The sequence below is a fragment of the Phallusia mammillata genome, chromosome 4 (assembly GCF_965637545.1).
Source record: "Phallusia mammillata chromosome 4, kaPhaMamm4.hap1.1, whole genome shotgun sequence".
Classification (NCBI taxonomy): domain Eukaryota; kingdom Metazoa; phylum Chordata; class Ascidiacea; order Phlebobranchia; family Ascidiidae; genus Phallusia; species Phallusia mammillata.
In genome coordinates, this window is record NC_137255.1 from 19910314 (window position 1) to 19935746 (window position 25433).

At 38.1% G+C, this 25433-nt stretch overlaps 5 protein-coding genes across 6 annotated transcripts; 4 read left to right on the plus strand and 1 right to left on the minus strand.

Annotated features, from left to right (window-relative positions):
- Positions 1-1667: 1667 nt before the first annotated feature.
- On the plus strand, positions 1668-4562 carry LOC145224272 (uncharacterized). The gene is made up of 9 exons (XM_080090740.1): positions 1668-1746; positions 1802-1953; positions 2012-2075; positions 2742-2834; positions 2935-3003; positions 3371-3427; positions 3492-3611; positions 3745-3859; positions 4082-4562. Exons 1-9 carry the CDS (start codon positions 1668-1670, stop codon positions 4338-4340), a joined length of 1008 nt encoding a protein of 335 aa, XP_079946866.1. The 3' UTR covers positions 4341-4562.
- A 4452-nt stretch (positions 4563-9014) lies between these two features.
- On the plus strand, positions 9015-12903 carry LOC145224437 (estradiol 17-beta-dehydrogenase 11-like). Its single transcript, XM_080090924.1, has 7 exons — positions 9015-9621; positions 9682-9802; positions 9878-9990; positions 10079-10223; positions 10287-10393; positions 10745-10999; positions 11486-12903. The coding sequence occupies exons 1-7, from the start codon at positions 9560-9562 to the stop codon at positions 11595-11597; spliced, it is 915 nt and encodes a 304-aa protein (XP_079947050.1). The 5' UTR covers positions 9015-9559; the 3' UTR covers positions 11598-12903.
- A 78-nt stretch (positions 12904-12981) lies between these two features.
- Positions 12982-14302, plus strand: LOC145224439 (transmembrane protein 205-like). Its single transcript, XM_080090925.1, has 4 exons — positions 12982-13207; positions 13277-13461; positions 13523-13686; positions 13744-14302. Exons 1-4 carry the CDS (start codon positions 13176-13178, stop codon positions 14041-14043), a joined length of 681 nt encoding a protein of 226 aa, XP_079947051.1. The 5' UTR covers positions 12982-13175; the 3' UTR covers positions 14044-14302.
- On the minus strand, positions 14191-15626 carry LOC145224440 (DNA replication complex GINS protein SLD5-like). 2 transcript variants are annotated; one of them, XM_080090927.1, is made up of 5 exons: positions 15445-15626; positions 14965-15090; positions 14727-14899; positions 14545-14633; positions 14191-14480 (listed from the first exon to the last, which is right to left on the minus strand). In XM_080090927.1, exons 1-5 carry the CDS (start codon positions 15514-15516, stop codon positions 14293-14295), a joined length of 648 nt encoding a protein of 215 aa, XP_079947053.1. In that variant the 5' UTR covers positions 15517-15626; the 3' UTR covers positions 14191-14292. The 2 variants fall into 2 exon arrangements, with proteins under 2 accessions (XP_079947053.1, XP_079947052.1); XM_080090926.1 differs by having other exon boundaries at positions 15424-15625.
- A 2586-nt stretch (positions 15627-18212) lies between these two features.
- On the plus strand, positions 18213-25270 carry LOC145224410 (lisH domain-containing protein ARMC9-like). The gene is made up of 18 exons (XM_080090899.1): positions 18213-18433; positions 18620-18787; positions 19014-19071; positions 19137-19234; positions 19299-19391; positions 19589-19714; positions 19913-20130; positions 20359-20490; positions 20588-20778; positions 21150-21326; positions 21961-22112; positions 22177-22307; positions 22623-22755; positions 22822-22953; positions 23383-23550; positions 23911-24050; positions 24121-24246; positions 24676-25270. Exons 1-18 carry the CDS (start codon positions 18257-18259, stop codon positions 24890-24892), a joined length of 2637 nt encoding a protein of 878 aa, XP_079947025.1. The 5' UTR covers positions 18213-18256; the 3' UTR covers positions 24893-25270.
- Positions 25271-25433: the final 163 nt, after the last annotated feature.

Below are 25433 nucleotides of genomic sequence, written 5' to 3' on the forward strand. Positions count from 1 at the left end.
AGATTGTCGGAAAGTGATGAATTAGAAGACCCAGCTGATCGTAAGTAATCGGTCCTTGAGTACGCAGTTCAAATTTCCAGGAAAGATCAAAAACATTTCGAGCTCCTGCAATGACGTTGAATCCCCGAAGCGCTCAAATGCAACTACATATCGTGTTGTTTACGGGTATATTGTACACTAGATTGTCACCAATTAGTTCCAAACTGGCCCTCCGGTTCGAATGGCGTAAACAGGAAACACTGTAATAGTGTTTATATAACCACCATCTAAATTGAGCTTTATCCTGGTGACTAATTAAGCCAACAGCTTTCGCAATGGATACTTACAAACACAAAGTGGGCCATTTTTGTCACCCGTGAATAGGTGATTTGCCACACTTCGCACAGCTGGGCCACATAACTGCGATTACAAGTCAAGTTTAGACAAATACTTAAAAATATTGCCAGTCAAATTAAAATTTGGCGAACTGGGGAATGAGAAACGCAATCGTTCGCAAGTATAATACGATTTTATAACGAAAGACTTTGAAGCTTTAAAGCAACACATAAAACGATATATCGTTGGACTGGGTCCACGCGAGTGGAAACAAGTGGACCAGCTTGAAACACAATGTAAACTCGTTTCGTATTTTTAATTGCTTTTTTGAAATTTAACGTTGGAATATTGCGAATCTGTTACAAGCACGACTCACGGAAATTTACTAAGTTGGTTTGGATGACCCTGGTCAGAAAAGAATTCAGAAAAAACAATCATTGTGTTCCAGCGACAACTTTAATGTTATAGTGAACCAAACGGAAATGCCGATTGTGGTGCACCTTGGTTGGCAATATATGACCATCCCATTTCAGATAAACATTTTTGAAATTTGTAAGCGATTGTTGACCTGTAAGCAGTTTAAAGAGACTTTTGGCCTGGAATGACCTGGGAATTACGTTCTCAGGTCTAATATACATTCGCATTTAGCTGCTAGACCTCATTTCGACTTAGTGGACACTAACGGTCGGTGGTGAGAAGTTATAATGCGACAGACAATAACAAACAGGTTGTGCGCCACTATATCATATAGGTTGTGTCAGACAACAACCTCATCACTGTAGTCAAAGTGTTAATACGGATTTAATATTACCCAGAAATTAAGCGATAATACAAAAGAGGGTGTCCACGGAATGTGAATCACACATATTCGTAGTCCAATAAGTTATTTGCTAAAGCGTTAAAAAGATTATCTTGATGTCAAAAACATATTCAGAGTAGGCTAAACAATGCTGTTTGTAGAGCAAATATTGCGCTTAATTTACCTTAATTTCAACACAAAACAATAATCCTTTTGTGCTGATTGAATTACTGCAATCTGTTAGTCATTGATGCCCTTCCGTGCCAAATAAGCAAAGATCGCAAACAGCTTTGAAAAGCTTTGGGTATTGAAAATCGTGCCAGTGTGTCCTTGCTTTCTCGTTGTGGCTTGCGTAACAAATAGTGTTTGCACTTAATCGTGGAGATACCAATACGCACTTCAGCTGTTATATGGGTTTGAACAAAGTTAAGCGCGACGTTTAAAAACATAAAAAGGCAGTTTTCGAAAGTTGCTTAATTTCGAGTACTTGGTCAAAAATTCTTGGACTGTAAGATATAATTCCGTATTTCCAGAAAAAACAAAGTCAACAAAAATGGCTTTCAGTAAGTTGGTAACAATGGAGGTCGAAGACCAAAGTTGCAACCTTGTTCAACTTTCAGCTCCGGATCAACGTATAAGTATTTTGATGAGTTTGGTTTCCACAGGATAATGCATTAAATTTTTTAGAATGCGAAACAATGCACACCAACCCTAAACAACAAGCGAAATTGGAGGACAACTTTGCCAAAAATATAAATGGTTTAAAACGGTTGTTGCTTGGAATTATTTGTGCTCTATTTTTGACAATGATTGTAGGATTTATAGGTCTTTATGGTATGGTAAGTCAACCACCTGTAGCAACAAAAACACACAACTTAACGCAACTTAGATCCACAGGTTTCGAAACTCCAAAGCCAGTTAGGGGATGTTGGAACGTTTACTAAACTGGAAATACACAATGGCATTGTATTGTCTGGGGGAGATTCCATACATAACAAAAGTGTTTCAGCCGGTGAGTTGTTTAATATTAAAACGGCCGAAACTTGGGCAAGGAAACGTAAGGATGCCACTAAAGCTTACAATAGTGTAGGCCAGGGGTCGGCAACCATTTTTCTACTGCGGACCGTTTTTCAAAGTGACATGTTATCGCGGACCAGTCTTAAAGAAACTACAAATATTTAGCAATAAAAACACACAAATTGGTTTATTATCCCCGGGATACATGGGCAAATTGTTTCAAAACGTTTAACCTGAAAAATTATACGACCCGGTAACGAACTCGTCGCGGACCGGTACCGGGCCGCGGACCGGCGGTTGCCGACCACTGGTGTAGGCGAAATGGCCTAACTGGAAAAAGTATCATGTACCTACCACTCAACAAGGTATTTGCCAAGCTGTTTAATTATTGATTTAATGTAAAACAGTAGCTTATTTTGCAATGGCCTTGCACCATTTAATGTTTACACCTGCCAATAAGCTTTTTTGGTAATATAACAAGAACTTAGATATGAGTCGTAGAGGTATCTATTTACTTACGTGTGTGGCGCCCTGGCTTAACGAGTTTGGCAAATTCTGTGTCCAGGCCTCCCATCACGAATTCAGCAAGCAACACATTTTTTTACTTTAGCTACCTGCCTTAATGGGGGAGTATTCATTATCGAATCACCTCATTACAAGTGTTTGTGTGCTTCAGGATTCAGTGGAATTCGCTGCGAAAAAGGTAGAATGAGTGTTGTATCAGTTGGCACATTATTTATTCACATTCCCAACAACAGAGGCAATACTGTTATATCGCAAAATCGTAAAAAAACTATTCTTAGACATTATTGAATGCTCAACTGGAAAACACAACTGCCATCAACACGCAACTTGTATCAACACATTGGGTAGTTTTCATTGTTTATGCAACACAAACTACACAGGAAATGGAACGCATTGTGGTAACTTGCATTTTAAGTAAATATTGACAAGACGCCATTGTCTCATTGTGTTGTTTTTATGTACACCAGTTCCTGATTTTTGTGCGCAAAATGTCGGAATATGTCAAAATAACGGAACGTGCTTAGATACAGATATCGGATATAACTGTTCTTGTCGTGATGGCTACACTGACCAGCATTGTGAAACAGGTACATTTATTGTGTGAAAAGTATTTACTGTTACTAATGCAACGCATTTTTGGTATTTTTTGTGGAGACGACCACTGTGTACGTGGAAGACATAACTGTCATGAACACGCAACTTGTACCAACACAGTGGATAGTTTCCAATGTTCATGCAACGGAAACTACACAGGAGATGGAAGACAATGCCGTAAGCATAACTATGAAGCAAAATACCATAATTTATTGGACATTGCCTTAAAACATACCTTTAGGGCCCAACTTTTGCTCGACTAATGTCGGCCTTTGCAAGAATAACGGAACTTGCATGGACACCAGTACTTCCTACAATTGCTCTTGCAACATTTGGTATTCAGGAAACAATTGTGAGCAAGGTATAGTGTTATTATAAGTGATATACATTTCCACAAAAATAAGATTGAGCATTAAGTATCATGACTTCTGTATTTTCAAGAATCTAAAAATCCAGATGATTTTTTTGGTAATTATATAATATATCTGTTTTAGAGCTCGATTACATAATTACGAAACAAAAAAGAAGTTGGGCAAACGCAAGAAAATATTGCCAGTCAATTGGTGGAGATTTGGCGACCTGGGGTATGAGAAACGCAACTGTTCGGAAGTACGTAACACAGGTTTTGCTGTAAGCACATAAAAATGAACGTTGACAAGCGTATGTTTTACCTCAGCTAGAATAGTTCGGAATAATAATCTCAAATATTGGTTATTTTGATACGACGGTAAACAAATCAAATGGGTATTACACCTAAAAGTAAATTTTAGAAAAAACATTTTGCTGGAACTTAAATAGCAGGTAAACATATACTTTTGTTTACATCTTTAGCCGGATTGTAGCATATTTGCTTCAAACGCATCCCCCGGAACATTATTGGATCGGTATGAACGACATTGAACGGGAAGGAGTTTGGAAATACATTGATGGTGTTCCAGTGACAAGAGCCAATACCGATTTTCATCCCGGTGAACCAAACAACAACGACAATGATGGCCACTGTGGCCATTTGCAACACTTCTACAGTTACCAGATGGATGATACAAATTGTAATTGGAACCAGTTGGCAATATGTCAGAGGCCCTTGTAAACTGCTTTGAACCACAACATAACCAAGCATATATAATAAACCTGATACCCAATAATTTTGGTATCTATACTGTCTGTACAAACCATAACAAAATTCTGAGAGTTTATCACTGAACGCATTTCGTGACAAGTTGGTGAAGATCCCGATTTTATTACCTAGTTAACGTATGTACACTGTACAAATTGCCATGTGTTTGTCGCAAATTATTATTCAGTTACACGTCTGCACGCGTGTGTACTAGTCGTAGTGCATCTGAAACAAATGATTATAATTTTGGTTTGACTGTCGCAATGTAAATACAAACGTATGTGAAAGGAATATGTCTTGCAGGGCATTATTGGTGTTAAAAAGTCGTTGGGAAACCCAAATACTAATTTACATTGTTAAACCACCTATTTACATAAAGTTTAAGTAAAACCGGTTTCTGACATTTCCAATCAGGTGTATTCAGCAAAAAGTAAAATTATCGCTGTCTTTACATACAATGATGATACACACCTAGCACAACGTCAAACTATGGTTAAGAGTGTCCGCGGTTTTGTGCTGTCTGTAAGCTCCCCTGTGGTTGGTGAAAAAAACCACGTTAACGCTTTAGGCCTACCGACGCAAATCTTTGTCGTCAATAATCGTGTAAGGTTATAGTTGCAATATCAGTTATGAATTGCATTCATCAGGATTGTATGTTTATCCTCTACGCAAAACGGTTTGTAGTATTGTTGACAGATCAGTTTTGCCATTGGTGGTGGTGTTTGTGGACTATAGGCAAAAAAAGCGTTTATGTAAGATAACTACTGCACTGTAGCGAAGTTGTTTTTATTAAGCGTGTCCGGTTAAGAATGAGCCGTGACACGCCAAAACGAGACAGGTAAACACAACGCAGGAAAAAAGGCAAAACAAGAAAAAAGGCGTTTCTTGCAAACGTAATGCGTGTCGTCACCACACAGCTCCCCCCAGAAACGACTTTTAAATTTTACGAGGACGTCCCCGTTTTTTTTATATTTGGGGTTGGCAAAGACGGCGAAACAGAGTTGCAAGCGGGCCCGAAATCTGAGCCCGAACCCGAAACGTTTTTGCGAAGCCCGTTTAGGCCCGAAATTTTGATTGACAGGATGAGAAAGAAAAAAGAGATAGACAACAAACAAAATGATCAATAGTAGACCATGGGGTAAACAATACGTTTTAGAGTAGAGTGGGCATTAGGTCAAAGCCAGAGTTTCTTAGCCGAGTGATTTTATATTGTTTTTTTAAATGGCGGACACGGAACGTAAAGTCAGGCCCGTTTTCTCACAAATACCTAAGCCCGAACCCGGCCCGACTTGCAACTCTGCGGCGAAACATCAATTATTCCTGGCTTTAAACGGTCTATAGACACAGTTTCTTGCTTTCCCCGACATCTAAAACAAAATATTTTTCATTGCGCTGTTGAACCTTAAAAGGACCTTCATAAGGAGAATTTAGTGGGGGTTTGTAAGAGTCCTTACGAACGAAAACAAATTGACAGCGTAATAACAATTGCGGTACAGAATGTTTAGGGTTACAATGGCGTGATGTTGGCACTGGTAGCAATCTCGACAGTGCCTTGCGCAACGTTCGCACATATTCGTTCGGCAGGGGTTCTTGGTGTGTAGGTGGAATGAAATCTCCTGGAATTGGTATGGTTGAGCCATACACCAATTCTGCACTGGAGGTCTTCAGATCTTCTGTGGGTAAAGTGCGTATACCCAAAAGCACCCACGGTAACTCGTCGCACCAATTTACGTCCTTAAGTCGTGCAACTAATGATGTCTTGAGGTGCCGGTGGAAGCGTTCAACCAGGCCATTCGCCTGTGGGTGAAATGCAGTAGTGCATTGATGTTTGGTGCCCAACATTTGGCAGACTTCCTTCCATAGATTGGACGTAAATTGTGGACCTCTATCTGATGTGATAAGACTGGGAACTCCAAATCTGGCGATCCAGTGAAAAGCTATTGCCCTTGCACAACTAACGGTTGTGGCTTCTGCCATTGGAACTGCCTCCGGCCATCGTGTATAGCGATCGACTATTGTAAATAGATACTTTGTACCTCTTGATTCAGGCAAAGGTCCCACAATGTCTACATGTATGTGGCTGAATCGTATATTTGTAACAGCAAACTCTTCCAGTGGCGCCTTCACGTGACGATGAATTTTCGACCTCTGACATTCGATGCATTGCTGCGCCCATAAGCGAACTTCTTTGTTAATTCCATGCCATGCAAATTTGTCGGACATAATCTTCTGTGTAGTACGCACAGATGGGTGACATAATCTGTGTATAGCATCAAACACCTTTCGCTTCCAGCTTGAGGGGACTATTGGTCGGGGAGAACCGGTGGATATGTCACATAACACAGTAGTTTGCGAAGGACCAATGGGAACATCTTCTAAATCCAGCGATGTCACAGCTGTGCGATATGCTTCAACTTCGTCACAATGTTGAGCTTCTGCTAACTGATGGTAATCCAAATCGATTGTTTGTTGTCGGACTGATGCCATGTATGACCGAGAAAGGGCATCTGCTACGACGTTGTTCTTGCCTTTTATGTGCTGCACATCAGGTGTATATTCAGAAATATTTGTCAAATGCCTTTGCTGTCGAGCTGACCAAGGTTCTGCGACTTTTTTAAAAGCAAATGTCAATGGTTTGTGGTCGGTGTATGCTGTGAATGCCCTTCCTTCCAAAAAATAGCGAAAGTGTCGAATTGCTAGATGCAAAGCAAGTAATTCTCGGTCGAACGTACTGTATTTCTTTTCAGCTTGTCTTATTTGACGACTGAAAAACGCAAGAGGCTCCCAGGAGCCATTAACCTTTTGTTCTAGTACCCCGCCTACAGCATGATCCGATGCGTCCGTGGTTAATGACACAGGTGCTTCTGGCTGCGGGTGAACAAGTGTCACTGCTTTAGCTAAAGCATTTTTCGCCTCATCAAAACTAGACTGCAGTTCTTTTGTCCAAACCAACTGTTTGGGCTTTTTTGATAGAGCTTTATAAATGGGTAGCATAATGCTTGCGGCCGAAGGAATAAAGCGGTGGTAGAAATTTACCATTCCTGCAAATTGCTGCAGACCTTTAATTGTGTTTGGGCGTTGAAAGCGTTGAATAGCTGCTACCTTGCTTGTCAGAGGTTTAGCTCCGTTTGCATTAATGTGATGACCAAGAAACTCAATGTGAGTTTTCCCAAATAAGCATTTATTTAAATTAACTACAAGTCCATTTTCAGACAAATGCTGAAAAAGCTGCTCAAGATGAGAAAGATGTTGCTTCTTAGATTTACTTGCTATCAGAATGTCGTCTAAGTAAACGAATGCAAAATTGAGCGTCTGGCAGATGCTGTCCATTAATCGCTGAAAAACTTGTGCGGAATTGTTCACACCAAATGGCATTCGCAGAAACTCGAACAAACCAAAAGGCGTTATAACTGCCGTCTTTGGAATATCTTCTTGTGCTACTGGTACTTGGTGGTAACCCTTAACCAAGTCTATTTTGGAAAATATCTTTGCGCCAGCCAGACCTGCAGAAAAATCTTGAATGTGTGGCAGTTTGTATCGGTCTGGTTCTGTTATCGCATTTAACCTGCGATAATCGCCACAAGGGCGCCAACCTGTACCATCTTTAGGGACCATATGTAAGGGCGAAGCCCAGGGACTCGCTGATCTTCGTATTATTCCCATGTCTAGCATTTTTTTGAATTCTTGCTTGGCTATGACCAGTTTTTCAGGAGATAAGCGGCGAGCCATTGAATGCACCGTTGGTCCTGTTGTCACGATGTGATGTTTGACGTTGTGTTTTGGCGGCGTGGAAGGTAGAGTGGGTGCTGTAATCACCGGGAATTTAGAAAGAAGCTTCGTGTATGCGTCTGTGTTTAAGGCAATGTTGTTCAGCTTGGGGGCGGCTTGCTTGGCGGCATGCAAAGGAATGCTCAAAAACAATTTGGCATTCAACAGGCAATTGTGCTTAAGGTCGACAATCAAGGAATGTGCGCGCAAGAAATCAGCACCAAGGAGTGGTCTAGAAACTTGCGCCAACGTGAAATTCCAGGAAAACCTTCCAATTGTTAAATCCAACTGAAGTTGCTTCTTGCCGTATGTATAGATGCGGGTGCCATTGGCTGCTTGAAGTTCTTTACAACGAGGGCAATTCCTACGCTGAAACGCAGACGCAGTATAAACACTAATCTCCGCTCCTGTGTCAACCAAAAAGCGTTGACAGGTATTTTTTATCCCACACATAAAATAAATTGTTGATTTGGCCGGTCGCTAACGATGTTAAGAGCGACCGGCTGGTAAGTTTCCCTGTCAGCTGCAAGGTTTCTGACATTTGACCGCTTTTTCACCAAAACGGTCGTGATAAAAGCATAGTCCAGGCTGCTTTTTGGACCTAAACGTGTAGTTTCTAGGCACTTCTACATCCCGTTTGTTTATTTTTGATATTTGCAATTCATGCCCTTTCGCCTGCCAAAGCACATCAGCTCGTAGAGCAAGTTTCCGAGGATCAGCAAAGCTTTCTTTTGCTAGAATCAAACGTATATCTTCTGGCAAAGCTTGCAAGAATATATATCGAAACAAAGAGCAGTTAGCATGACCACACATCAGAGACAGCATCTCATCCATAAGTTGCGAAGGCTTCTTATCTCCGAGATCGTTTATACGAAATAATTTTGCGGCTCTTTCATCTTCAGAAAGACTGAATATACTCAGAAGTCGCTGCTTAATCGTGGTGTATTTTTCTTCTTCTGGTGGTTCTTCTAGTAAATCAATCAACCTACTTGCTGTTTGCTGATCAAGTGACGCAACCACATATGATCGCAGGTAATTTTCTTTAGGGCAAATTGTGCTTCGGTTTGTTGAAACCAAATCCTTGGCTGTTCTGCACAAAAAGTGGGCAGTTTAATAGACACAGCGTTTTCTTGGTTTGTCATCTTTGAAGCAAGATAAAACGTATCTTGCAGTCGGCGGTCACCAATATGTAGGGAAGTTGTTTTTATTAAGCGTGTCCGGTTAAGAATGAGCCGTGACACGCCAAAACGAGACAGGTAAACACAACGCAGGAAAAAAGACAAAACAAGAAAAAAGGCGTTTCTTGCAAACGTAATGCGTGTCGTCACCACAGCACAATATACAAACTTGTGAGATACCATCGATCTTCTTGAGTCTGGATACCACAGCGAAACTTCCAATCTTTGAGAGAAAAATAGGATAAAATGTCTAGTGTTTTTGAACTGTTTTGGAAGATGCTTTTTGGTTTTGTGGCAGCATTTATCAGGTGAATATTCGTTATTATACGTTGCTTCAAGCAAAGGTAATGACACAGGTTTTTTCGCAGGTTAATTAAGAAGCCGTCTGTAAAATCAATTCATGGCGAAATCGCCTTGGTGACCGGAGCTGGTCATGGGCTGGGTCGACTCCTTTGCATACGTCTTGCGAAACTTGGTGCAACAATTGTGGTAAGAAAATGCATATGTGTTGTAAGTGTTTTTTAAGGAGGCATTATAGGTATTGTAACTATACCTTTTATATAGGCTGTAAACAAAAACAAAGCGAGAAATACTGAAACTGTGGAAATTCTAAAACAGATGGGGGCAACTGCTTATGGATTTACAGCCGATTTGAGCAAAGCCAGTGAAATTCACAGGTATAAGACTGCTATCTGTGCTTGTTTGCTGTATTTGAACGATATATACGTGTGCGACATGGATTCAACCTTATATTTTGTGATCGAGGCTTGCTTCCAAAGTTCGTGAAGAAGTTGGTGATGTCACAATGCTTATAAACAACGCCGGTATTGTTTATCCGACTGACATTCTGTCGCTGACCGAAGAAATGATCTCAAATACGTTTCATGTGAATGTGATTTCTCACTTCCTGGTAGCCAAAATTGTATCACAAGGAAAACATGCGTGTTGGTAGCTAACTGTGTTTTTGTTCTAGTTGATTAAGAAGTTTCTTCCCGGCATGATACAAAACAACCACGGTCACATTTTTGCGATGTCGTCTTACGTTGGCCTATTTGGAACAGCATATATGACCGACTACAGGTACAATATTAAAGGTTAAGACACTAACTTTAGCAAATATGGCTAAAATTGTACACTTTTTTAGTCTTTTACAACCCGGTTAGACTCAGGGCTATTTTGGCCTATGATTAGTTAAAGGAAACTTCATCAAAAACTGTTTTTAGATTATATTTCTGTATACCGTCCCGTAAGTGGGTCGCAAAATACACAATGCAAAAGGCTGCAAATAGTTATATAGTACAACGACCCCATCGTGTATCTGGTTCGTGATTGCGACCCCATCGTGTATCTGGTTCGTGATTGCGACCCCATCGTGTATTTGGTTCGTGATTGCGCGCGTGTATAATGTGTTCACAATCGTTTTCCATACAGCGCTACTAAGTTTGCAATAGTTGGCTTAATGGAAAGTCTGCGCAATGAACTGAGAAGACAAAACATGGACGGAATCAAATTGACTTGCGTTTGTTCGTCGTTCGTCAGCACCGGACTGTTACAAAACCCACGAACACAAACAAGCAGCGTACCGGTGTTAACACCAGAATATACCGTGAACGAGTCCGTGGATGCAATTCTGCGCGACAAATTTTTGGTCACTCTGCCTTCAGCCACTGGGTTTCGAATCTTTAGGTGAGAAAAACTGCTCAACTTTAATCACAGCGTATTGTGGTGTTTCAAAGACATTCTGTGTAAGAAACCGTCATGTACAAATTTTGTAAAACAAGTTATAATGCTATCGAATTATGATAATATAGGTCAATCAACAACACCTTCGAAAGTTAGTTGTCACGTGTAGTTACATTGTTTTCAGGGGAAAGCTTGTCTGTAATTATAAGCGGCGACTATCAGTATAGGATAGTCATGTTATTGTTGCGAACGGTTAATTTAAACATCAACAAACAATATATGTGGGAAACCTAGGCTATACGATTTTGCACCATATTTTCATGAACTGCTGAATGGCAGGTAAATCGCGAGGAGCGTAAATGTAGAGCAATAATATCTAAGGGCATGGCATCGACAAAAAAGAACCAGTACAAAGTTCTGTGGAAATGTCATCTGTAGAGCTACAGTAATTTGCACCTGTGAACCACCTTTTTCCCTAATACTTTGTAGGGATATCGTCCCAGACGCGGTATTGGATGCACTAACCGATTATATTCGTCCAGAGGTAGATTTGATTGACACGAATACAGAAGACTCCAATAGCCAACTCCAAGAATGTTAAAACAATATGTTTGAAACAATTTTGCAATGATTTAACCACATTCCATTTTCTGTCTTACTGCTGTTGTCGTAGGCTACATCAGAGTTGCAAGTCAGGCCGGGCTTTTCGGGTCGGGTTCGGGCTTAGGTATTTGTGAGAAGACTTTACATCCCATGTCCGCCAGTGTTTTTTAAATAAAATCACTCAGCTAAGTAACAATTCTCTGGCTTTGACCTAATGCCCCCCCTCCTCTAAAACGCATAGTTTACCCCATTGTCTACTATTGTTCATTGTGTTTGGTGTCATTCTCTTTTTTCTTTCTCATCCTTTGTTGCAAGGCTTTTGTCCTCAAAATTTCGGGCCTAAACGAGCTTTGCAAAAACGTTTCGGGTTCGGGCTTAGATTTCGGGCCCGCTTGCAACTCTGGGCTACATGCATATGCGGTGCATACGTTTATCCCATGTCAACTTTTTATGGTTTCCCAACCGAGCCATAAGTGATAACTATAGCCTACACTTACAGAATTGCAAGGAACGTATTTAAAAAGAATAATTATCCGAAGGTGTCCATCACGATTACATTTCACGACTCACGGCAGCGATTTTTGTGACTCGATTGTAAGCCGCACGCTGGAATTTTAGATACGATTGTTTCTTAATACATCTTTCTGTTGTTATATGGTATGACTATTTTCCCATATCTGTTTGTTACGTTGATAACTGTACCCAACAGAACATCTATCGACGTATAATCTGTACACGCATACATGTTTTGAACCCCAAATAAGTTAAAATGTTTGAGTGTAGAAATAATTTCGGTGTAAAATTAAAATGTAAGCCGCCCTCGATTATAAGCCGCACAAACGGCAGCTAAAAAAACAATATAAACCGCGGCTTACAATCGAGTAAATACGGTATTCAACCGCTTCAAATTCATCTTTGTTTCAATCAATCGTGGAATACTTTCATTTCGCAAAAGTCGGTCAATTAAACACATACAGGGTAGCCTGCGTATAACAGCTGAAGGTTTTTAAATTGCTGCGTAAATTGCAGCGGCTTATATTGCTGTACGTGCAACTGCAATTCCATTAAAGCAGTGTTTCTTAACCTTTTTAACGCTCGTACCCTGTGAGCTTTCATGAAATTTTCTCGAACCCCTTGTCTCCAATGGCCGACGGAAGTTAATAAAATTGCAATAATAGGAACTAAACTCAGTGCTTTTATAACTTACGTGTTGAATGCATACATTAAAACAGTCTTGTAAGTTCAACAATATTTACAGCACGCTAACAATCAGTCAATTCAAAGACATATAGCAAAGAAACTTGTTACGCATTCTTCACAAATGTGCCTAAATAGCACATAATTATAATTTCACACTGCATGTCGTACCCCCAAGGGGTACATGTACCCCTGGTTAAGAACCCCTGCATTAAAGGTTAAAATCGGTAAATTGTCAAGCGTACTGCGTTTATTATTTGCACAACTAGAACTCGTCAGACTTGAATGACACAGCGCTTGTCTCGGTCACGTACGCAGAATCTCTGATCAGTCGAGTAGAAACCAGCGCGTTGTTAATCAGAATTCTATCTGGAGAAATATGCTTATCGAGGAAAACAGCGCCTACAGAAGGTATAGATAATTTGACAATGTTCATTTCAAAAGTTTGATGGGGCTTAATCTTAACATATTACTTTCTAGATATACCAGAGTTTGGCATGTTTTGGCAGCCATTGCAACATTGCTAATAGGGTACAATTTCACACAAAATGAGAGTCAAACAACCACAAATGGTGTATTTGGAGCTAGTTTCTATAGCACCTTGACATTTCTCATAGGATGGGCTTTCAACTTTGGAGTTACAATATGGGTTTCATTTATAGCAGGTATGTAAAAACTAATGTCTACTGGTGTTTACCAAATTTTTCATGTATTTTCTTCATAAAGGCCCAATGATGTACAAGCTATTGGATAGGCACACATTTAGCAATGTGCAAGGTCACCTATTTCCAATTTTCTTTGTAATACTTGGATGTACATCATTCGCTCAGCTTGCTATCTTTACCAAAGTGAAAGGATTGTCAAATTTGAGCAATTCAGATTATATGGCAGTAAGTAGATATTTTTGCTGCTTTTTTACAGTGTATTGAATCACTTTTTGGTTGTAGGTAGCAGGAATGTTGGCAAGTTTTCTAGCTGGACTACTTAATAGCATATACTTGTCACCAATGATGAACAAAACCCTAACCAAGCGTATCAACATGGAAAAAGAAGAGGGAGTTGTAGCTCCAAACATTGGATCAAAGTTGGGTGAAAACCCAATGTACAAGCAACTTTCAAGGCAGTTTGGAAAACTCCATGGAGTTTCCACACTTCTGAACTTACTTGGTTTGGCTGGAAATACATATTTGGCATACTATATATCTTTGGAACTGCTGCACGGATCATGGGCAATGAATAAAGCGTAAAGTAATGCCCACTGTGAACAATGGATGTCATCTTCAATAATGTGGATAACTGCTATTAATTGCGGTTCCTTAAAATGTATTGGGTAACTAATAACAATAAAGTCTTTACCCCGTTTTGTGCTTATGGGTTATATCCAATAATGGTGGTGTGGTTACATGACTGGCATGTTTTTTTTTATTGTTTGTGTAAATATACATTTAATTTTTTTCGTTTTGAACAAAATGTTAATAATGTACAACAATACAATACTACATTAGAGAGACTGTTCCATTTTCAATTAGTGCTTCAATAGGTTTATAGCGCATTAAATGCTGGGCACCACATTCTAAATCCACTTTATCAGCTCCATGATCCTCTGTTTCTGCATCAATAATTACACCTTCCTCATCTTTGTTTACTTTTAAAAATACATAGTGATCCAAGTCTGGACTAGGTACTGCAAAAAAAAGATATGATTATTTCCATTTTCGAGACTATATAGCAAAAAGTATGTCTCATACCTATTTCAGGAAGATCCAAGTTCTGTAAGTTTCTGGGCATGTGCTTGACAACAACCATTTTTAGGTGAGTTTCCAAGTTACCAGCAACTCTTGGTTGATTATAAAGTAGTTTATGTTGAAAATGACTTTGATAACTTATTGAAAACACTTTTGAATAGAGAGAATTATATTAAATCACTTACTCTTTTGCAAAAGCAAATTCTTCAGGTGAAAGTCGAGAGGGCTCAATATCATTTTTTGATTTTTCCCTTTCCAATAACACTGGAGCATGTTTCTCAATCTTTTCCAGTCGACATCTCAGGTAGCTACTCAACACATACCTTATTCTGTCTAGTTCCAATCGATGGAGGCTTACCTGAATTGGGCATTCACAATAAATGTTATTGACAAAACACTTTTGATAGCCAATATTTTGCACACTTTTAAGTCTCCTTTCTTGGCTCTATTGATATTGTCTTCCATCTCTTGCATTTGTTCTAGAATGCATTCTACTATCTCAGATTTGCATTCCATTAGGTTTGGAGACAATTTTTCATTCATCCAGGCCTAAAATACAAGGTTGAAGAGATGCTATAATTGTTTCTGAAGCATTGTTCAAAGTTGTTGTTTTCTTAACCTGTACATATGTTTTGTACATGTTGAACAAATTATTGTTACAAATATGCATAGCAAATGTAGTTCATGCCCAGGTTTTTTTAAGGTTTGGTTTGGGTGACCGCTAAATAGTTTTAAGAGACCGCAAGTGTTTCATTTAAATACCAAAAAATAGCCATATTTGCTTAAATAGCCATTTTGGGAAACCGCTGGAGAAATACCGAAACGGTCCCCCAAAACACCTTAAAAAAACACTGTTCATGCCTATTAATAGATCTACTTTACCTCTTCCAACTTTTCTAATACCTGGGCGGCGGTAAATTGTTCATCTCCACTGTCTTCTTCAGTAAGCTCGCTTACATTGAGAAAATCATCCATTTGAAAAGTTTGCAGGAAGTATTATAATGTGTTTACCTACATTGTCATGTTTATACCAGCCCAGGCAGTTTACAATCACATCAAAACACCTAACAAGATATGTATTTAGTTACACATTATACACACCAGACATATTTATGTCAGTTAACCAAGAATTACAATTTACAAACAACAACTGCATTGATTTGGCTGTTTTGCAGCTACATTCATCATGTTTAAATAGTCAAACTATTATAAGTATTTATTTAAAAAAAATGGTGTTTATAGCTTGCATGGAATGATTTTGAATGAATAAATACAAATACAGTTTAAATTCCAAAAACTAGTCCTTCCAAATTAATGCAAATACAGTACCAAACACCATTTTATCTGCCTACAAAACATAATGCATTAGATATGTGAGGACTACTAAATTAAAAACAACGTATTAAATTGCAATCCAAACAATCTTAAAGCATTTTAATCTAGGTTGCATGATTGTAATTTGTAAGCCTGCAGGCTTACAGCGTTCACAATAATCTTCAAATAAATTAATAAAAATCTGCCCATATACACAACAATGTTCGGCTGCTAAAGTGCAAATGCTAAATATTTGTTTACTAACCCTACGAATAGAAAGTTGGGTCGAACCCAGAACAACAAAACCCACATGTCGATGTTTGAAGTTGGACAAAAGAAACACAATTAGCATTTTACCGCCAAAACTTATGTCCCAAAACCGCAATGTTTTTTATTTCCAAAACTGGTGTTTCAAAAATGAACTCACCCAAAACGTTACCATAATTTGTACTATAAATGCTTTTAGCCTATAAATATATTTTAATGGCTTTTTTTTGTTTTTTTTAGATAAATAATATGATAAAAATAAATTTATTTAAGCTGTCTATGTGCATTTGCTTGTATGTCATGCTCGAATAAGTATGTGGTTAACGACGCGTGAAAAGCTGCATGCCAAAGTTCAAAATAAAACTGCATGCATGAAACCAGTGTCATTCTGGCAGAATAATTTCCCCTAAACACAAAAATTTGACCACAAAATTTCAGGTACCATATCAAATGAAACATTAATGTAAAACACAATTAAAAACGAAAAAATAAATGGAAAAATGACATGATAAAGAGCATTTGAATGTGATCACGCGTCAAAGAATATAAATACTCAAAATAAAATAGAACCATGCAAAATCTTGTGCGTCCATTGTGACATTTTTTCGAATTTTATTGTCATAATAGAAATCATAGCTTTCAGTGTCAAAACACACAAATTAGCCGTGAAAAACCTTAATTTTGAAACTGTTCCGGAGGGGGGCTTTTAACCAGCTGGATACCATGTTGTAGCCCAGAGCTTACTCTTTTCTATCCCGTTGCCGTTACGAGACACTCTTTGCGCATTTTTTCAGCAGAACGCTTTACGCGAGAGACCTTTTTCAATTTTTCAAATATCTGTTTAATTTTTCCAATGCGAATAAATTAGCCGTAAACAACCTCAATTTTGAAACTGTTCCGGAGGGGGGGGCTTTTAACCAGCTGGATACCATGTTGTAGCCCAGAGCTTACTCTTTTCTATCCCGTTGCCGTTACGAGACACCCTTTGCGCATTTTTACAGCAGAACGCTTTACGCGAGAGACCTTTTTCAAATTTTCAAACATCTGTTTAATTTTTCCAATGCGAATAAATTAGCCGTAAACAACCTCAATTTTGAAACTGTTCCGGAGGGGGGCTTTTAACCAGCTGGATACCATGTTGTAGCCCAGAGCTTACTCTTTTCTATCCCGTTGCCGTTACGAGACACTCTTTGCGCATTTTTACAGCAGAACGCTTTACGCGAGAGACTTTTTTCAATTTTTCAAACATCTGTTTAATTTTTCCAATGCGAATAAATTAGCCGTAAACAACCTCAATTTTGAAACTGTTCCGGAGGGGGGCTTTTAACCAGCAAGATACCATGTTGTATTATCAACATGCGAAATTTTAGTTTGTTTGAATATTCAAAAATGAGAAGCGAACATCTTAAATGATCGAAGGGCATGGCCGCCCTCTAACATAACGAGTTCGCACTACAGAAACGGGAAAGACCTACCGGCGCTAAATAACGAACGGTTAGCACATATTCAACCAGTTTTTGCAGACCAACTCGAAATTGCATCCATTACCAGCGTGCAAAGTTATAGTTCATTCCAATTAGCCAATCAAAAATGAGAAGCGAACATCTTAAATGATCGAAAGGCATGACCGCCCGACAACATGACGCATTCGAACCATGGAAACAGGCAAGGTCTACCAGCGATAAAAAACGAACGGTTAGCACATATATAACCAGTTTTTGCAGACCAACTCGAAATTTCATCCATTACCAACGTGCAATGTTATAGTTCATTCCAATTGGACGCACAATATTTTGCATGGTTCTATTTTATTTGAGTATTTATATTCTTTGACGCGTGATCACATTCAAATGCTCTTTATCATGTCATTTTTCCATTGATTTTTTCGTTTTTTAATTGTGTTTTACATTAATGTTTCATTTGATATGGTACCTGAAATTTTGTGGTAAAATGTTTGTGTTTAGGGGAAATTATTCTGCCAGAATGACACTGGTTGCGTGAATGGGATATTGTTATTAACTGGTTTTTAACTCGTTATAATTAATGTTCTTTGTTTGGGTTTCTATTCTATTTTCAAATAATTAATCAAATCAGCTCTTTTGTTTATTTTTAAAAGTTTGGCAAGTCTAAAAGAATGACATCTGAATTAGCTTTGTATGAGCCTGAGCTCAATGAGTTGGTAAAAGAATATTTAACATTTGCTGGTCTCGACAAAACTGTGTACTCCCTTCACCTTGAATGTAATGAAAAGGGAAAACCTATTCAACAAGGTAGCAAATTGTCTAGTGATGGCTCAAAGCTAACTGCTCAGGTTTGTTTGTTTACATAATAACTATGATATATGTTTGTTTTTTTACATGTACTTGTTTAGTACATTGCCAGTGTTATTTGAGCATTTAACATTCTAAGTTCAAAGAAAAATTGGATATTGCAGTGAAATTCCAGTTTTTGCCATATTTTATATTATGCTAAATTTAGCATAATCTTTTATGTTTAGAACAATATTTTATTGGAGTTTGATAGCGGCAACTATTCAAGTTTCTGGAGTCTGTGGGAAGAAAATGTACCTGGTGATATTCGGTCACAAGATCATACTTGTCAGAGACTTGAATTTTACATTCAAATCCATTTTGCAGTTTATCCAATTAGAGTTGGGTCAACACAGGTAAAAATCCTTCTTAATTGCTTTGAAAAACAGGTTTACAAATAAATGAAGTCAGCTCACCACCAGGTTAATTGAGAGTGCTTCAATATTTTAAACTATATGTCCCCAAGGTTTATAGAAAGTCAGTATCCACAACAGTGCATAATTTAAATCAAATGTGCTTTTAGTGCACCAATGCAAATCATTTGTATGATGCGTTTCTAACAAACTTGTTTTTCTGTCGCAGAGTGCATCAAACCTTGAAAATGCGATGACAAACTTTAAGAAATATTTAGAAACAAAAGGTAAACAACTGATGTCAATTGTATGGATAAACTGCATGTAACACCTGTTTTATTTGTGTCTTCAGGCTCGGAACTAAGCCAAACTACTGAATTTCTACCTTTCTACGCTCTACCATTTGTACCCAACCCCGTCCAACATCCTTCATTCAAGGAAATATTTTCGGTATAGTATGCAATATATATTTTATTTAATGCACATTTCTTAACAAGTATTAATTTGTGTGCAGACATACTGGGTACCAGATCTTCGATCAAGAGTTGACAGGTTTTTGAGTGCAGCATTAAGTGCAACTGAACCACCTCTGCTCATCACTTTTTTGGTGTGTGAACTACATAGTTTATCAACACAATTTAAACAAGATTCTATGTACAATTACCTTTGATTACAATATTAAAATCAGTTTTAAAGACAAAAAACTTGACGCTCAATATTTGAACTTAAAAATTCTGTATATTGTTGACTTGAGGTTTAGACAAGTACCATATATATGTTTTTATTCAATTTTGTATTTAAAAGAAAAATCGAGGACGCTTGTCAGTGGCAGAGGAGGCATCAGAACAAGCTACAAAATCCTTGCAACAGCATCTCATACAAGCTGAAAAACGTTGTAGTGCATACATGAAGAGATTCAACAAACTTCAGGTAATGAATGGTAAATGACCCATCAGCCAGACCTGAGTTTTTATGTACGCTTCATGTCACACTCACAATATTTCCTAATAAAGTTTTGTAGAGGAATGATTTACATTTAAAATATTTTTGCAAGAAAAGTTGTACCTATAAACTGGATTCACAGTGTGGTACAGTATATTCATACATACCAATGTAATTTTTTTGCAGGCTGATTATCACACTCTCATCAGTATAACAGCTGAGCTGGTGGACTCCCTGGAGCAGACAGTTCATGGTCGAATGGTCACTGCTGAATATTTGCAGCGCGTTTGTGCCCGCCTATTCAGTGGCAGAGCAGTGGGTACCAGCATCAGTACAACAAGCATTGATTTCACAAGACCTGGAACAGCCTCATCAATGTTAAGAGCATCAATTGTACAAGAAAGGTAAGCTTTGTAAATAAAACAGCCAACTGATGTGGCCCTTCATGTCACTTATGATGGCATGAGCATTTGTTGATATGTTTAAACAATAAAGCATGTTGCTTTTTACATCTACTTTGGCCGTTATTTTCATCAATAAACAAGAACAGAACAGTATATAGTGTTCCATAACAGCAAATTTTGTTTAATTGAAATTACACAACATATTTTTTTAACTTTGTCTTGTGATAGCACTGCTTTTGAAAAAGATGACACACCCCTGTTGCCATCTTTGGACTACAACAAAATTAAACTTCATTTGAGAGAAGGATCAAATCGCACCAAATCACTACTTTTGCAAGCGCTAAGGTGGAGACTAACCAGGTTGGTGATATGCCATGGCCAGGAACTATCATAGATTATAGCTATTAAACATACTTTATGATTCAAGCCTTAATGCTGTTTACAATTTATTTCGCAGATCATCACCTGGTGATCAGAGGGACACTGTGTTAATGGCATTTATTGACAATGACCTGTTTAACTGTCGATCCAACTTTCCTTCCATGGGTGGAAATGCTTTTCAAATGATCAGTCTGTTCGAAGCTGATGATGTTGCCATCAGACAATATGTGGCGAGGCTGTATAATGCAATGGCATCACTACAACAAGGTAATTGGTTGGTTAATTGTAGTATTTGTTATTTAGGTCAACGGAAATGTCAAAACTGTAGGTGTTTAGTAAGTTGCTTTAAAACTAAATTGTTTTTGACATTGATATTCAACATGGTGTTTTTGTTACACAAAACTGTAAGTAAAAGGTAAGAGTGTTTTACAGAGGTTACATCATCACATATGGTACAATAGCTGTTTGTTGGCAAAAAACATTACTTTAAAACAGTTTCTTTTCAATAGAAAAATAGCAACTCTTAATGCCAAGTTCAAGGGTATTTGACCGAGATCAACTTATCCTTGACCACAATTACATGTTTTCTATATCTTTGTTATACAGCAAACAAATCCTAACTTTGCTGATGTTTGTAGGCAGGGCATACTTATGCATGAAACCTGACGATGTAGGAAAACTGCAAAAGTTTTTGTGGAGAAATCGTGGAATTGCCAGTGATCGAAATGCAATTGACCATGTGTTTGAAGAACATCTCCTTGGCTGTTTGCAGAAACTCAGTTTGAGAAGACAATTGCAAACTGTGATGATTAAAGGTTTGTTATATTGAATGTTTTTAGTCATTTAGAACAGTGGTTCTCAACCGCCGGTCCACGGACCGGTGCCGGTCCGCGTCAACTTTTCTGCCGGTCCGCCAAATATATTACAATTTTTTATCTCAATTGCAAAATGCAAGATGTTGAAAGCTTGTCCATTAATTAAACAATAAAACATCCAATTTTAAGCTGATTTAGAATATTCACGTTCCCTAACTTGCAGCATGTCGTACGTCACAATGCGGTAAGGGTGGTGCCAAATGAAAAAGTGCAAAGGACAGCAGCAAACTTCTCATTACGTTGAATTTTTATATTTCTTTAAAATTGCATATTTTTATCGTTATTACATGTTGGGTTGATTTTGAAAGTCCACCGGTCCGCAAAATTTGTTTTTAAAGTTTACCGGTCCGCAAACTTTAAAGGTTGAGAACCACTGATTTAGAAGTAAAATGTTTATGTTGTATAACATTCAACTGTTTTCAAGCTATACTAAAAGACTACCTCAACCAAGTTAACCATTCATTACCAAATCCAAGTTAACAATATTTTACCAAATCTGCATGCCATTTATTACAAGTTTTTACCCAAAAAATAGCTACCTAAATTGTTGATTTGTATGTTGGGTTTGTTTAAGGCGATCTTATCAGATGGCTGACCACTATTCTAGCCGAACAGGAATCACTTTCAGATTATATGCTGGAGTATGCTGTTGCCTTGTTAATGAATTTGTGCCTCAGAAGCTCAGGAAAACTTAAGTGTGGTGAAGATGCTGGAAAGGTCCTTAAGGTAAAATGGAAACTTTATACCGTGTATTCTTTATGTCTTTTAACCTTGTTTTGTTCTATGACAGGTGTTAAGCAGTTTGCTAGCCCATGAAAATCTTGAAATCCGGCCTTATGTCAATGGTGCTTTGTACAGTGTCCTCAGCAATCCAGTTGTGAGAAATGAAGCTGTCGGCATGGGTTTGGAATCTGTGCTGAGGTAATCCTTTGTCCTCAAAAATTAATTCATAAAAAAGGTTGCTACGAAATCTTAAAAATAATCAACAAATTTGTAGCTCTTTTAGCAGTATTTATTTTAATACGCCGACATTTCGATGTCTCTTGCGAGACACCTTCATCAGGGTAATGACAAAAATTGAAAACACAAAGTTATAAAGCGAAAAGGGCAATGAAACACACAAAAAAGCGGTGGTAAAAAACACAGTACACATCAATGGTCGAGTGATAACACCTAAATTTGTACATGCCTGGCAGCAATTAATGTTCAACTTTTTCAATTACCTGTGTTGTGTAGGGATTTTATGGATGGAGAACAAGAAGAATTTAGAAGACAGCTGGATTTCATTATCAAACAACTCAACAAGCCTGAGGATGAGAGTGATGTTTTGAATGAGTCTGATGATGAGGGAGATGAGGATGATGATGAAGTGAGCAATTATATTCTGTATTACCTTATGGCAAACATATATGAATATAAATCTTTATGGTTTTAGGACCAGGATGCAATGGAGGCTGACTTGGACAAAGATGAAGTTATTGTTCCCCGTCCCAACGAAGTTACTGGTGAACAACTTCTGTGTTCAGAATATCTTGGAATTCTAACCAACACAAGGCAGCACCATCAGGTAGCTTAAGAATTTATGATCTTTAGACTTAAAAGGTTCCAGAAAACATCAACTTTACAACTCTATTATTACCAGTAATAGCAACACACACTAGTATAGTGGTTCTCAACCTGTTTGCCTTTGTGTAGCCATACTATAATCTAATTGCGGACCCCTGTAAGTTTTAGGTATTTTTTCATTAACAAGCAACCAAAACATGGTGCATAAAATAGCAACCTCGTTCAGTCTAGGATCAAAATTTCAAACCCTTTGTTTGGGTTGCAATGTCAGGAATCAACAAGAAAAAAATCAACACTGCACTAGTATGATGGAAATCCATTTGTTGTGTAACGTTTGTTTTTACATTTACAAAAATCCAAACAACCTATGTTCCATATCCTACTCACAACTCTGTACCAAATTAACACAAAAACGTTACTTTCATAACAGGCACCAACAAACAGGGGTTTAGATTCACTGGTAGTTGACTCAAGTATTCCACTTCGACCAACAACACCTGGCCATCAGCGTCTCTCAGCTTCATATCAACAGAATTTAAGCATCAATCTCAACTCATTGGATTTGTCAAATTCACTTCTCCACTCCTCAACTAATACAGTAAGCATTGCTTTTTGCTGTATTCAGAGACACATTACATTTTTGGGATAATTTGTATCATTGAATCCAGGGCATAAGGAACAAGAAACTAACTACTTTGTTGCTGCTAAAATGTGATCTATGAACAATGAATTTAACTTATGGTTGCTTTAAAAAAATTACTATGGGTTATATGTGGGGATGAGCATTGATAAAATCAGGTTCTGCATGGCTGCTAAAAAATGGTGTTTTAAACCCAATTGTATGGAGTCCCAACATATTTCCCCTGTCCCATAGTTTTTGTCTCCCAAGAAAGTTTTGTTCTGGCTATGCCACTAGATACAAAGTATTTCAACAAATGAAAATAAATATATTTAACAGCTGACGAGCAGCGCCCAGTGGCAGGGATCTCGAGTACCCAGCGTTTCCGGTTCAAGGCCGAACACAGGTTCAAAGATGTTACTGCAATCTAGAGAAAACACCTTGCGTTTGTCTCAAGTCGGTAGCGCATCGCGAAACGGGTAAGTCAGCGAAGGTTTTCTTTTCCAATGCTCTTTGGATTAAATGTATATTCGTTTTTGTGTCTGTTAGTCGCGATTCTGCAAGATTAAAATCGGGGTTGAAAACTGACGGAACTTCTACTCTGCACTCATCCAATGACGATGGCCAAGAATCGCCACGCAGTGCAGTTTCTGGCAAAAAAACTCTAGCACCCCAGTAAGTGGAATTTGTTTTTCCCCCTGTCAGATCATAATGTTACCTAACAAAAGGTAAAAAAAGGTTTAAGAATAATGATGGGCTGTCGTTCAGGCCAAGGCATTGCCGTTTTTAACATCGCTGTCGGACAACATTTTGTTTTTAATAAAAAATGTGTTCAATAACCGTTAACATAACGCACCTAGCACCAAAACATAATTGCAGTAAATATATACATCCGTTTCGAGCGAAAATTATATGTGTAATGTTGCCCACAGAAAAACTGAAAATGGAACCGTAACTCAGCCTTATCATATACAATTTGGGTATTCGAAATTGTTTGCCACATAAAGCTAAACGTAAATAATGAATATATTCATGGCCATTGGTACATTTTCACTCAATTGGTGAAGATAACACCAGCTAAATAATCTCTATACCCATACACAGGGTCGTTGAATACAAATCGGCTTTTCAAAGTCGACCACGAATCACCAGAACCCCGGAGCCACGTAGCCTAACATCAAGTAGAAACTCAACCACAATCAATCCTACCTACTCCACTGGAGAACCTACATCACGTCCAACATCAGGGAGGTCATGGAAAGGGTCAAAGGGCAGCTCAGGGTCAGGCGGTGAAAGTCTTGGCAGAAAGTCGCCGTATTAGCTTACGGTTTACCGGGCTAAATCAATCCACATACCGAGATTGTATTGTACAGTGTTAATAGCTTCGTGAAGCCAATTGAACTCCAAAAAGTCCAAAATCCTTCTTTTGCTCTTTTTTCGGTGCTGCTTCGAACCTCTTATCGATGCCACATTCTGTAGCCAATCCACTTTTCTATTGTTTGTTTGTTTGTTGCACTGTTTATGTGTTGCGTGACATTTCATATGAAACTATCCTTTTTCTTTTAACTGTCTTTTAGAGTATTTTCTTACACCTGCACTGTACGTTTTTATAATATGCCCACCACATTTTATTTTTGTTTGTTTGTTTGTTATGTTCGTACTGGGTGGTGTAACCGTAATAGACTTATTTTTTAGCAAATGTGTCAAAATATTTCGTAGACGGACTGTGAATAATTTGTAGAATTCTACGGCTTTAAGTCAAACGAAAAGAAAAATGCAGACCAACCAGCAAAAATTAAGATTATCGACTAAAAAACAAAAAACATTCAAAAAAACTCGAAAAAGAGGTCTGGTTCAAACTA

What these genes read in the sequence shown, in the direction of transcription:
- LOC145224439 (XM_080090925.1), top strand. Translation starts at nt 13,176, where the DNA reads ATGCTTATCGAGGAAAACAGCGCCTACAGAAG. An exon ending in ATGGGTTTCATTTATAGCAG is followed by an intron (nt 13,462 to 13,522) that starts GTATGTAAAAAC and finishes TTCTTCATAAAG; the next exon opens with GCCCAATGATGTACAAGCTA. An exon ending in GCAATTCAGATTATATGGCA is followed by an intron (nt 13,687 to 13,743) that starts GTAAGTAGATAT and finishes TTTTGGTTGTAG; the next exon opens with GTAGCAGGAATGTTGGCAAG.
- LOC145224437 (XM_080090924.1), top strand. Translation starts at nt 9,560, where the DNA reads ATGTCTAGTGTTTTTGAACTGTTTTGGAAGATGCTTTTTGGTTTTGTG. An exon ending in AAAGCCAGTGAAATTCACAG is followed by an intron (nt 9,991 to 10,078) that starts GTATAAGACTGC and finishes TTTGTGATCGAG; the next exon opens with GCTTGCTTCCAAAGTTCGTG. An exon ending in GCATATATGACCGACTACAG is followed by an intron (nt 10,394 to 10,744) that starts GTACAATATTAA and finishes TTTTCCATACAG; the next exon opens with CGCTACTAAGTTTGCAATAG.
- LOC145224410 (XM_080090899.1), top strand. Translation starts at nt 18,257, where the DNA reads ATGACATCTGAATTAGCTTTGTATGAGCCTGAGCTCAATGAGTTGGTA. An exon ending in GCAAACTGTGATGATTAAAG is followed by an intron (nt 21,327 to 21,960) that starts GTTTGTTATATT and finishes GGTTTGTTTAAG; the next exon opens with GCGATCTTATCAGATGGCTG. An exon ending in ATGCTGGAAAGGTCCTTAAG is followed by an intron (nt 22,113 to 22,176) that starts GTAAAATGGAAA and finishes GTTCTATGACAG; the next exon opens with GTGTTAAGCAGTTTGCTAGC.
- LOC145224440 (XM_080090926.1), bottom strand. Translation starts at nt 15,516, where the DNA reads ATGGATGATTTTCTCAATGTAAGCGAGCTTACTGAAGAAGACAGTGGA. An exon ending in TATTAGAAAAGTTGGAAGAG is followed by an intron (nt 15,091 to 15,423) that starts GTAAAGTAGATC and finishes CTTGTATTTTAG; the next exon opens with GCCTGGATGAATGAAAAATT. An exon ending in GAATTTGCTTTTGCAAAAGA is followed by an intron (nt 14,634 to 14,726) that starts GTAAGTGATTTA and finishes TAATCAACCAAG; the next exon opens with AGTTGCTGGTAACTTGGAAA.
- LOC145224272 (XM_080090740.1), top strand. Translation starts at nt 1,668, where the DNA reads ATGGCTTTCAGTAAGTTGGTAACAATGGAGGTCGAAGACCAAAGTTGC. An exon ending in ACTTTCAGCTCCGGATCAAC is followed by an intron (nt 1,747 to 1,801) that starts GTATAAGTATTT and finishes TAAATTTTTTAG; the next exon opens with AATGCGAAACAATGCACACC. An exon ending in TGGAATTCGCTGCGAAAAAG is followed by an intron (nt 2,835 to 2,934) that starts GTAGAATGAGTG and finishes AACTATTCTTAG; the next exon opens with ACATTATTGAATGCTCAACT.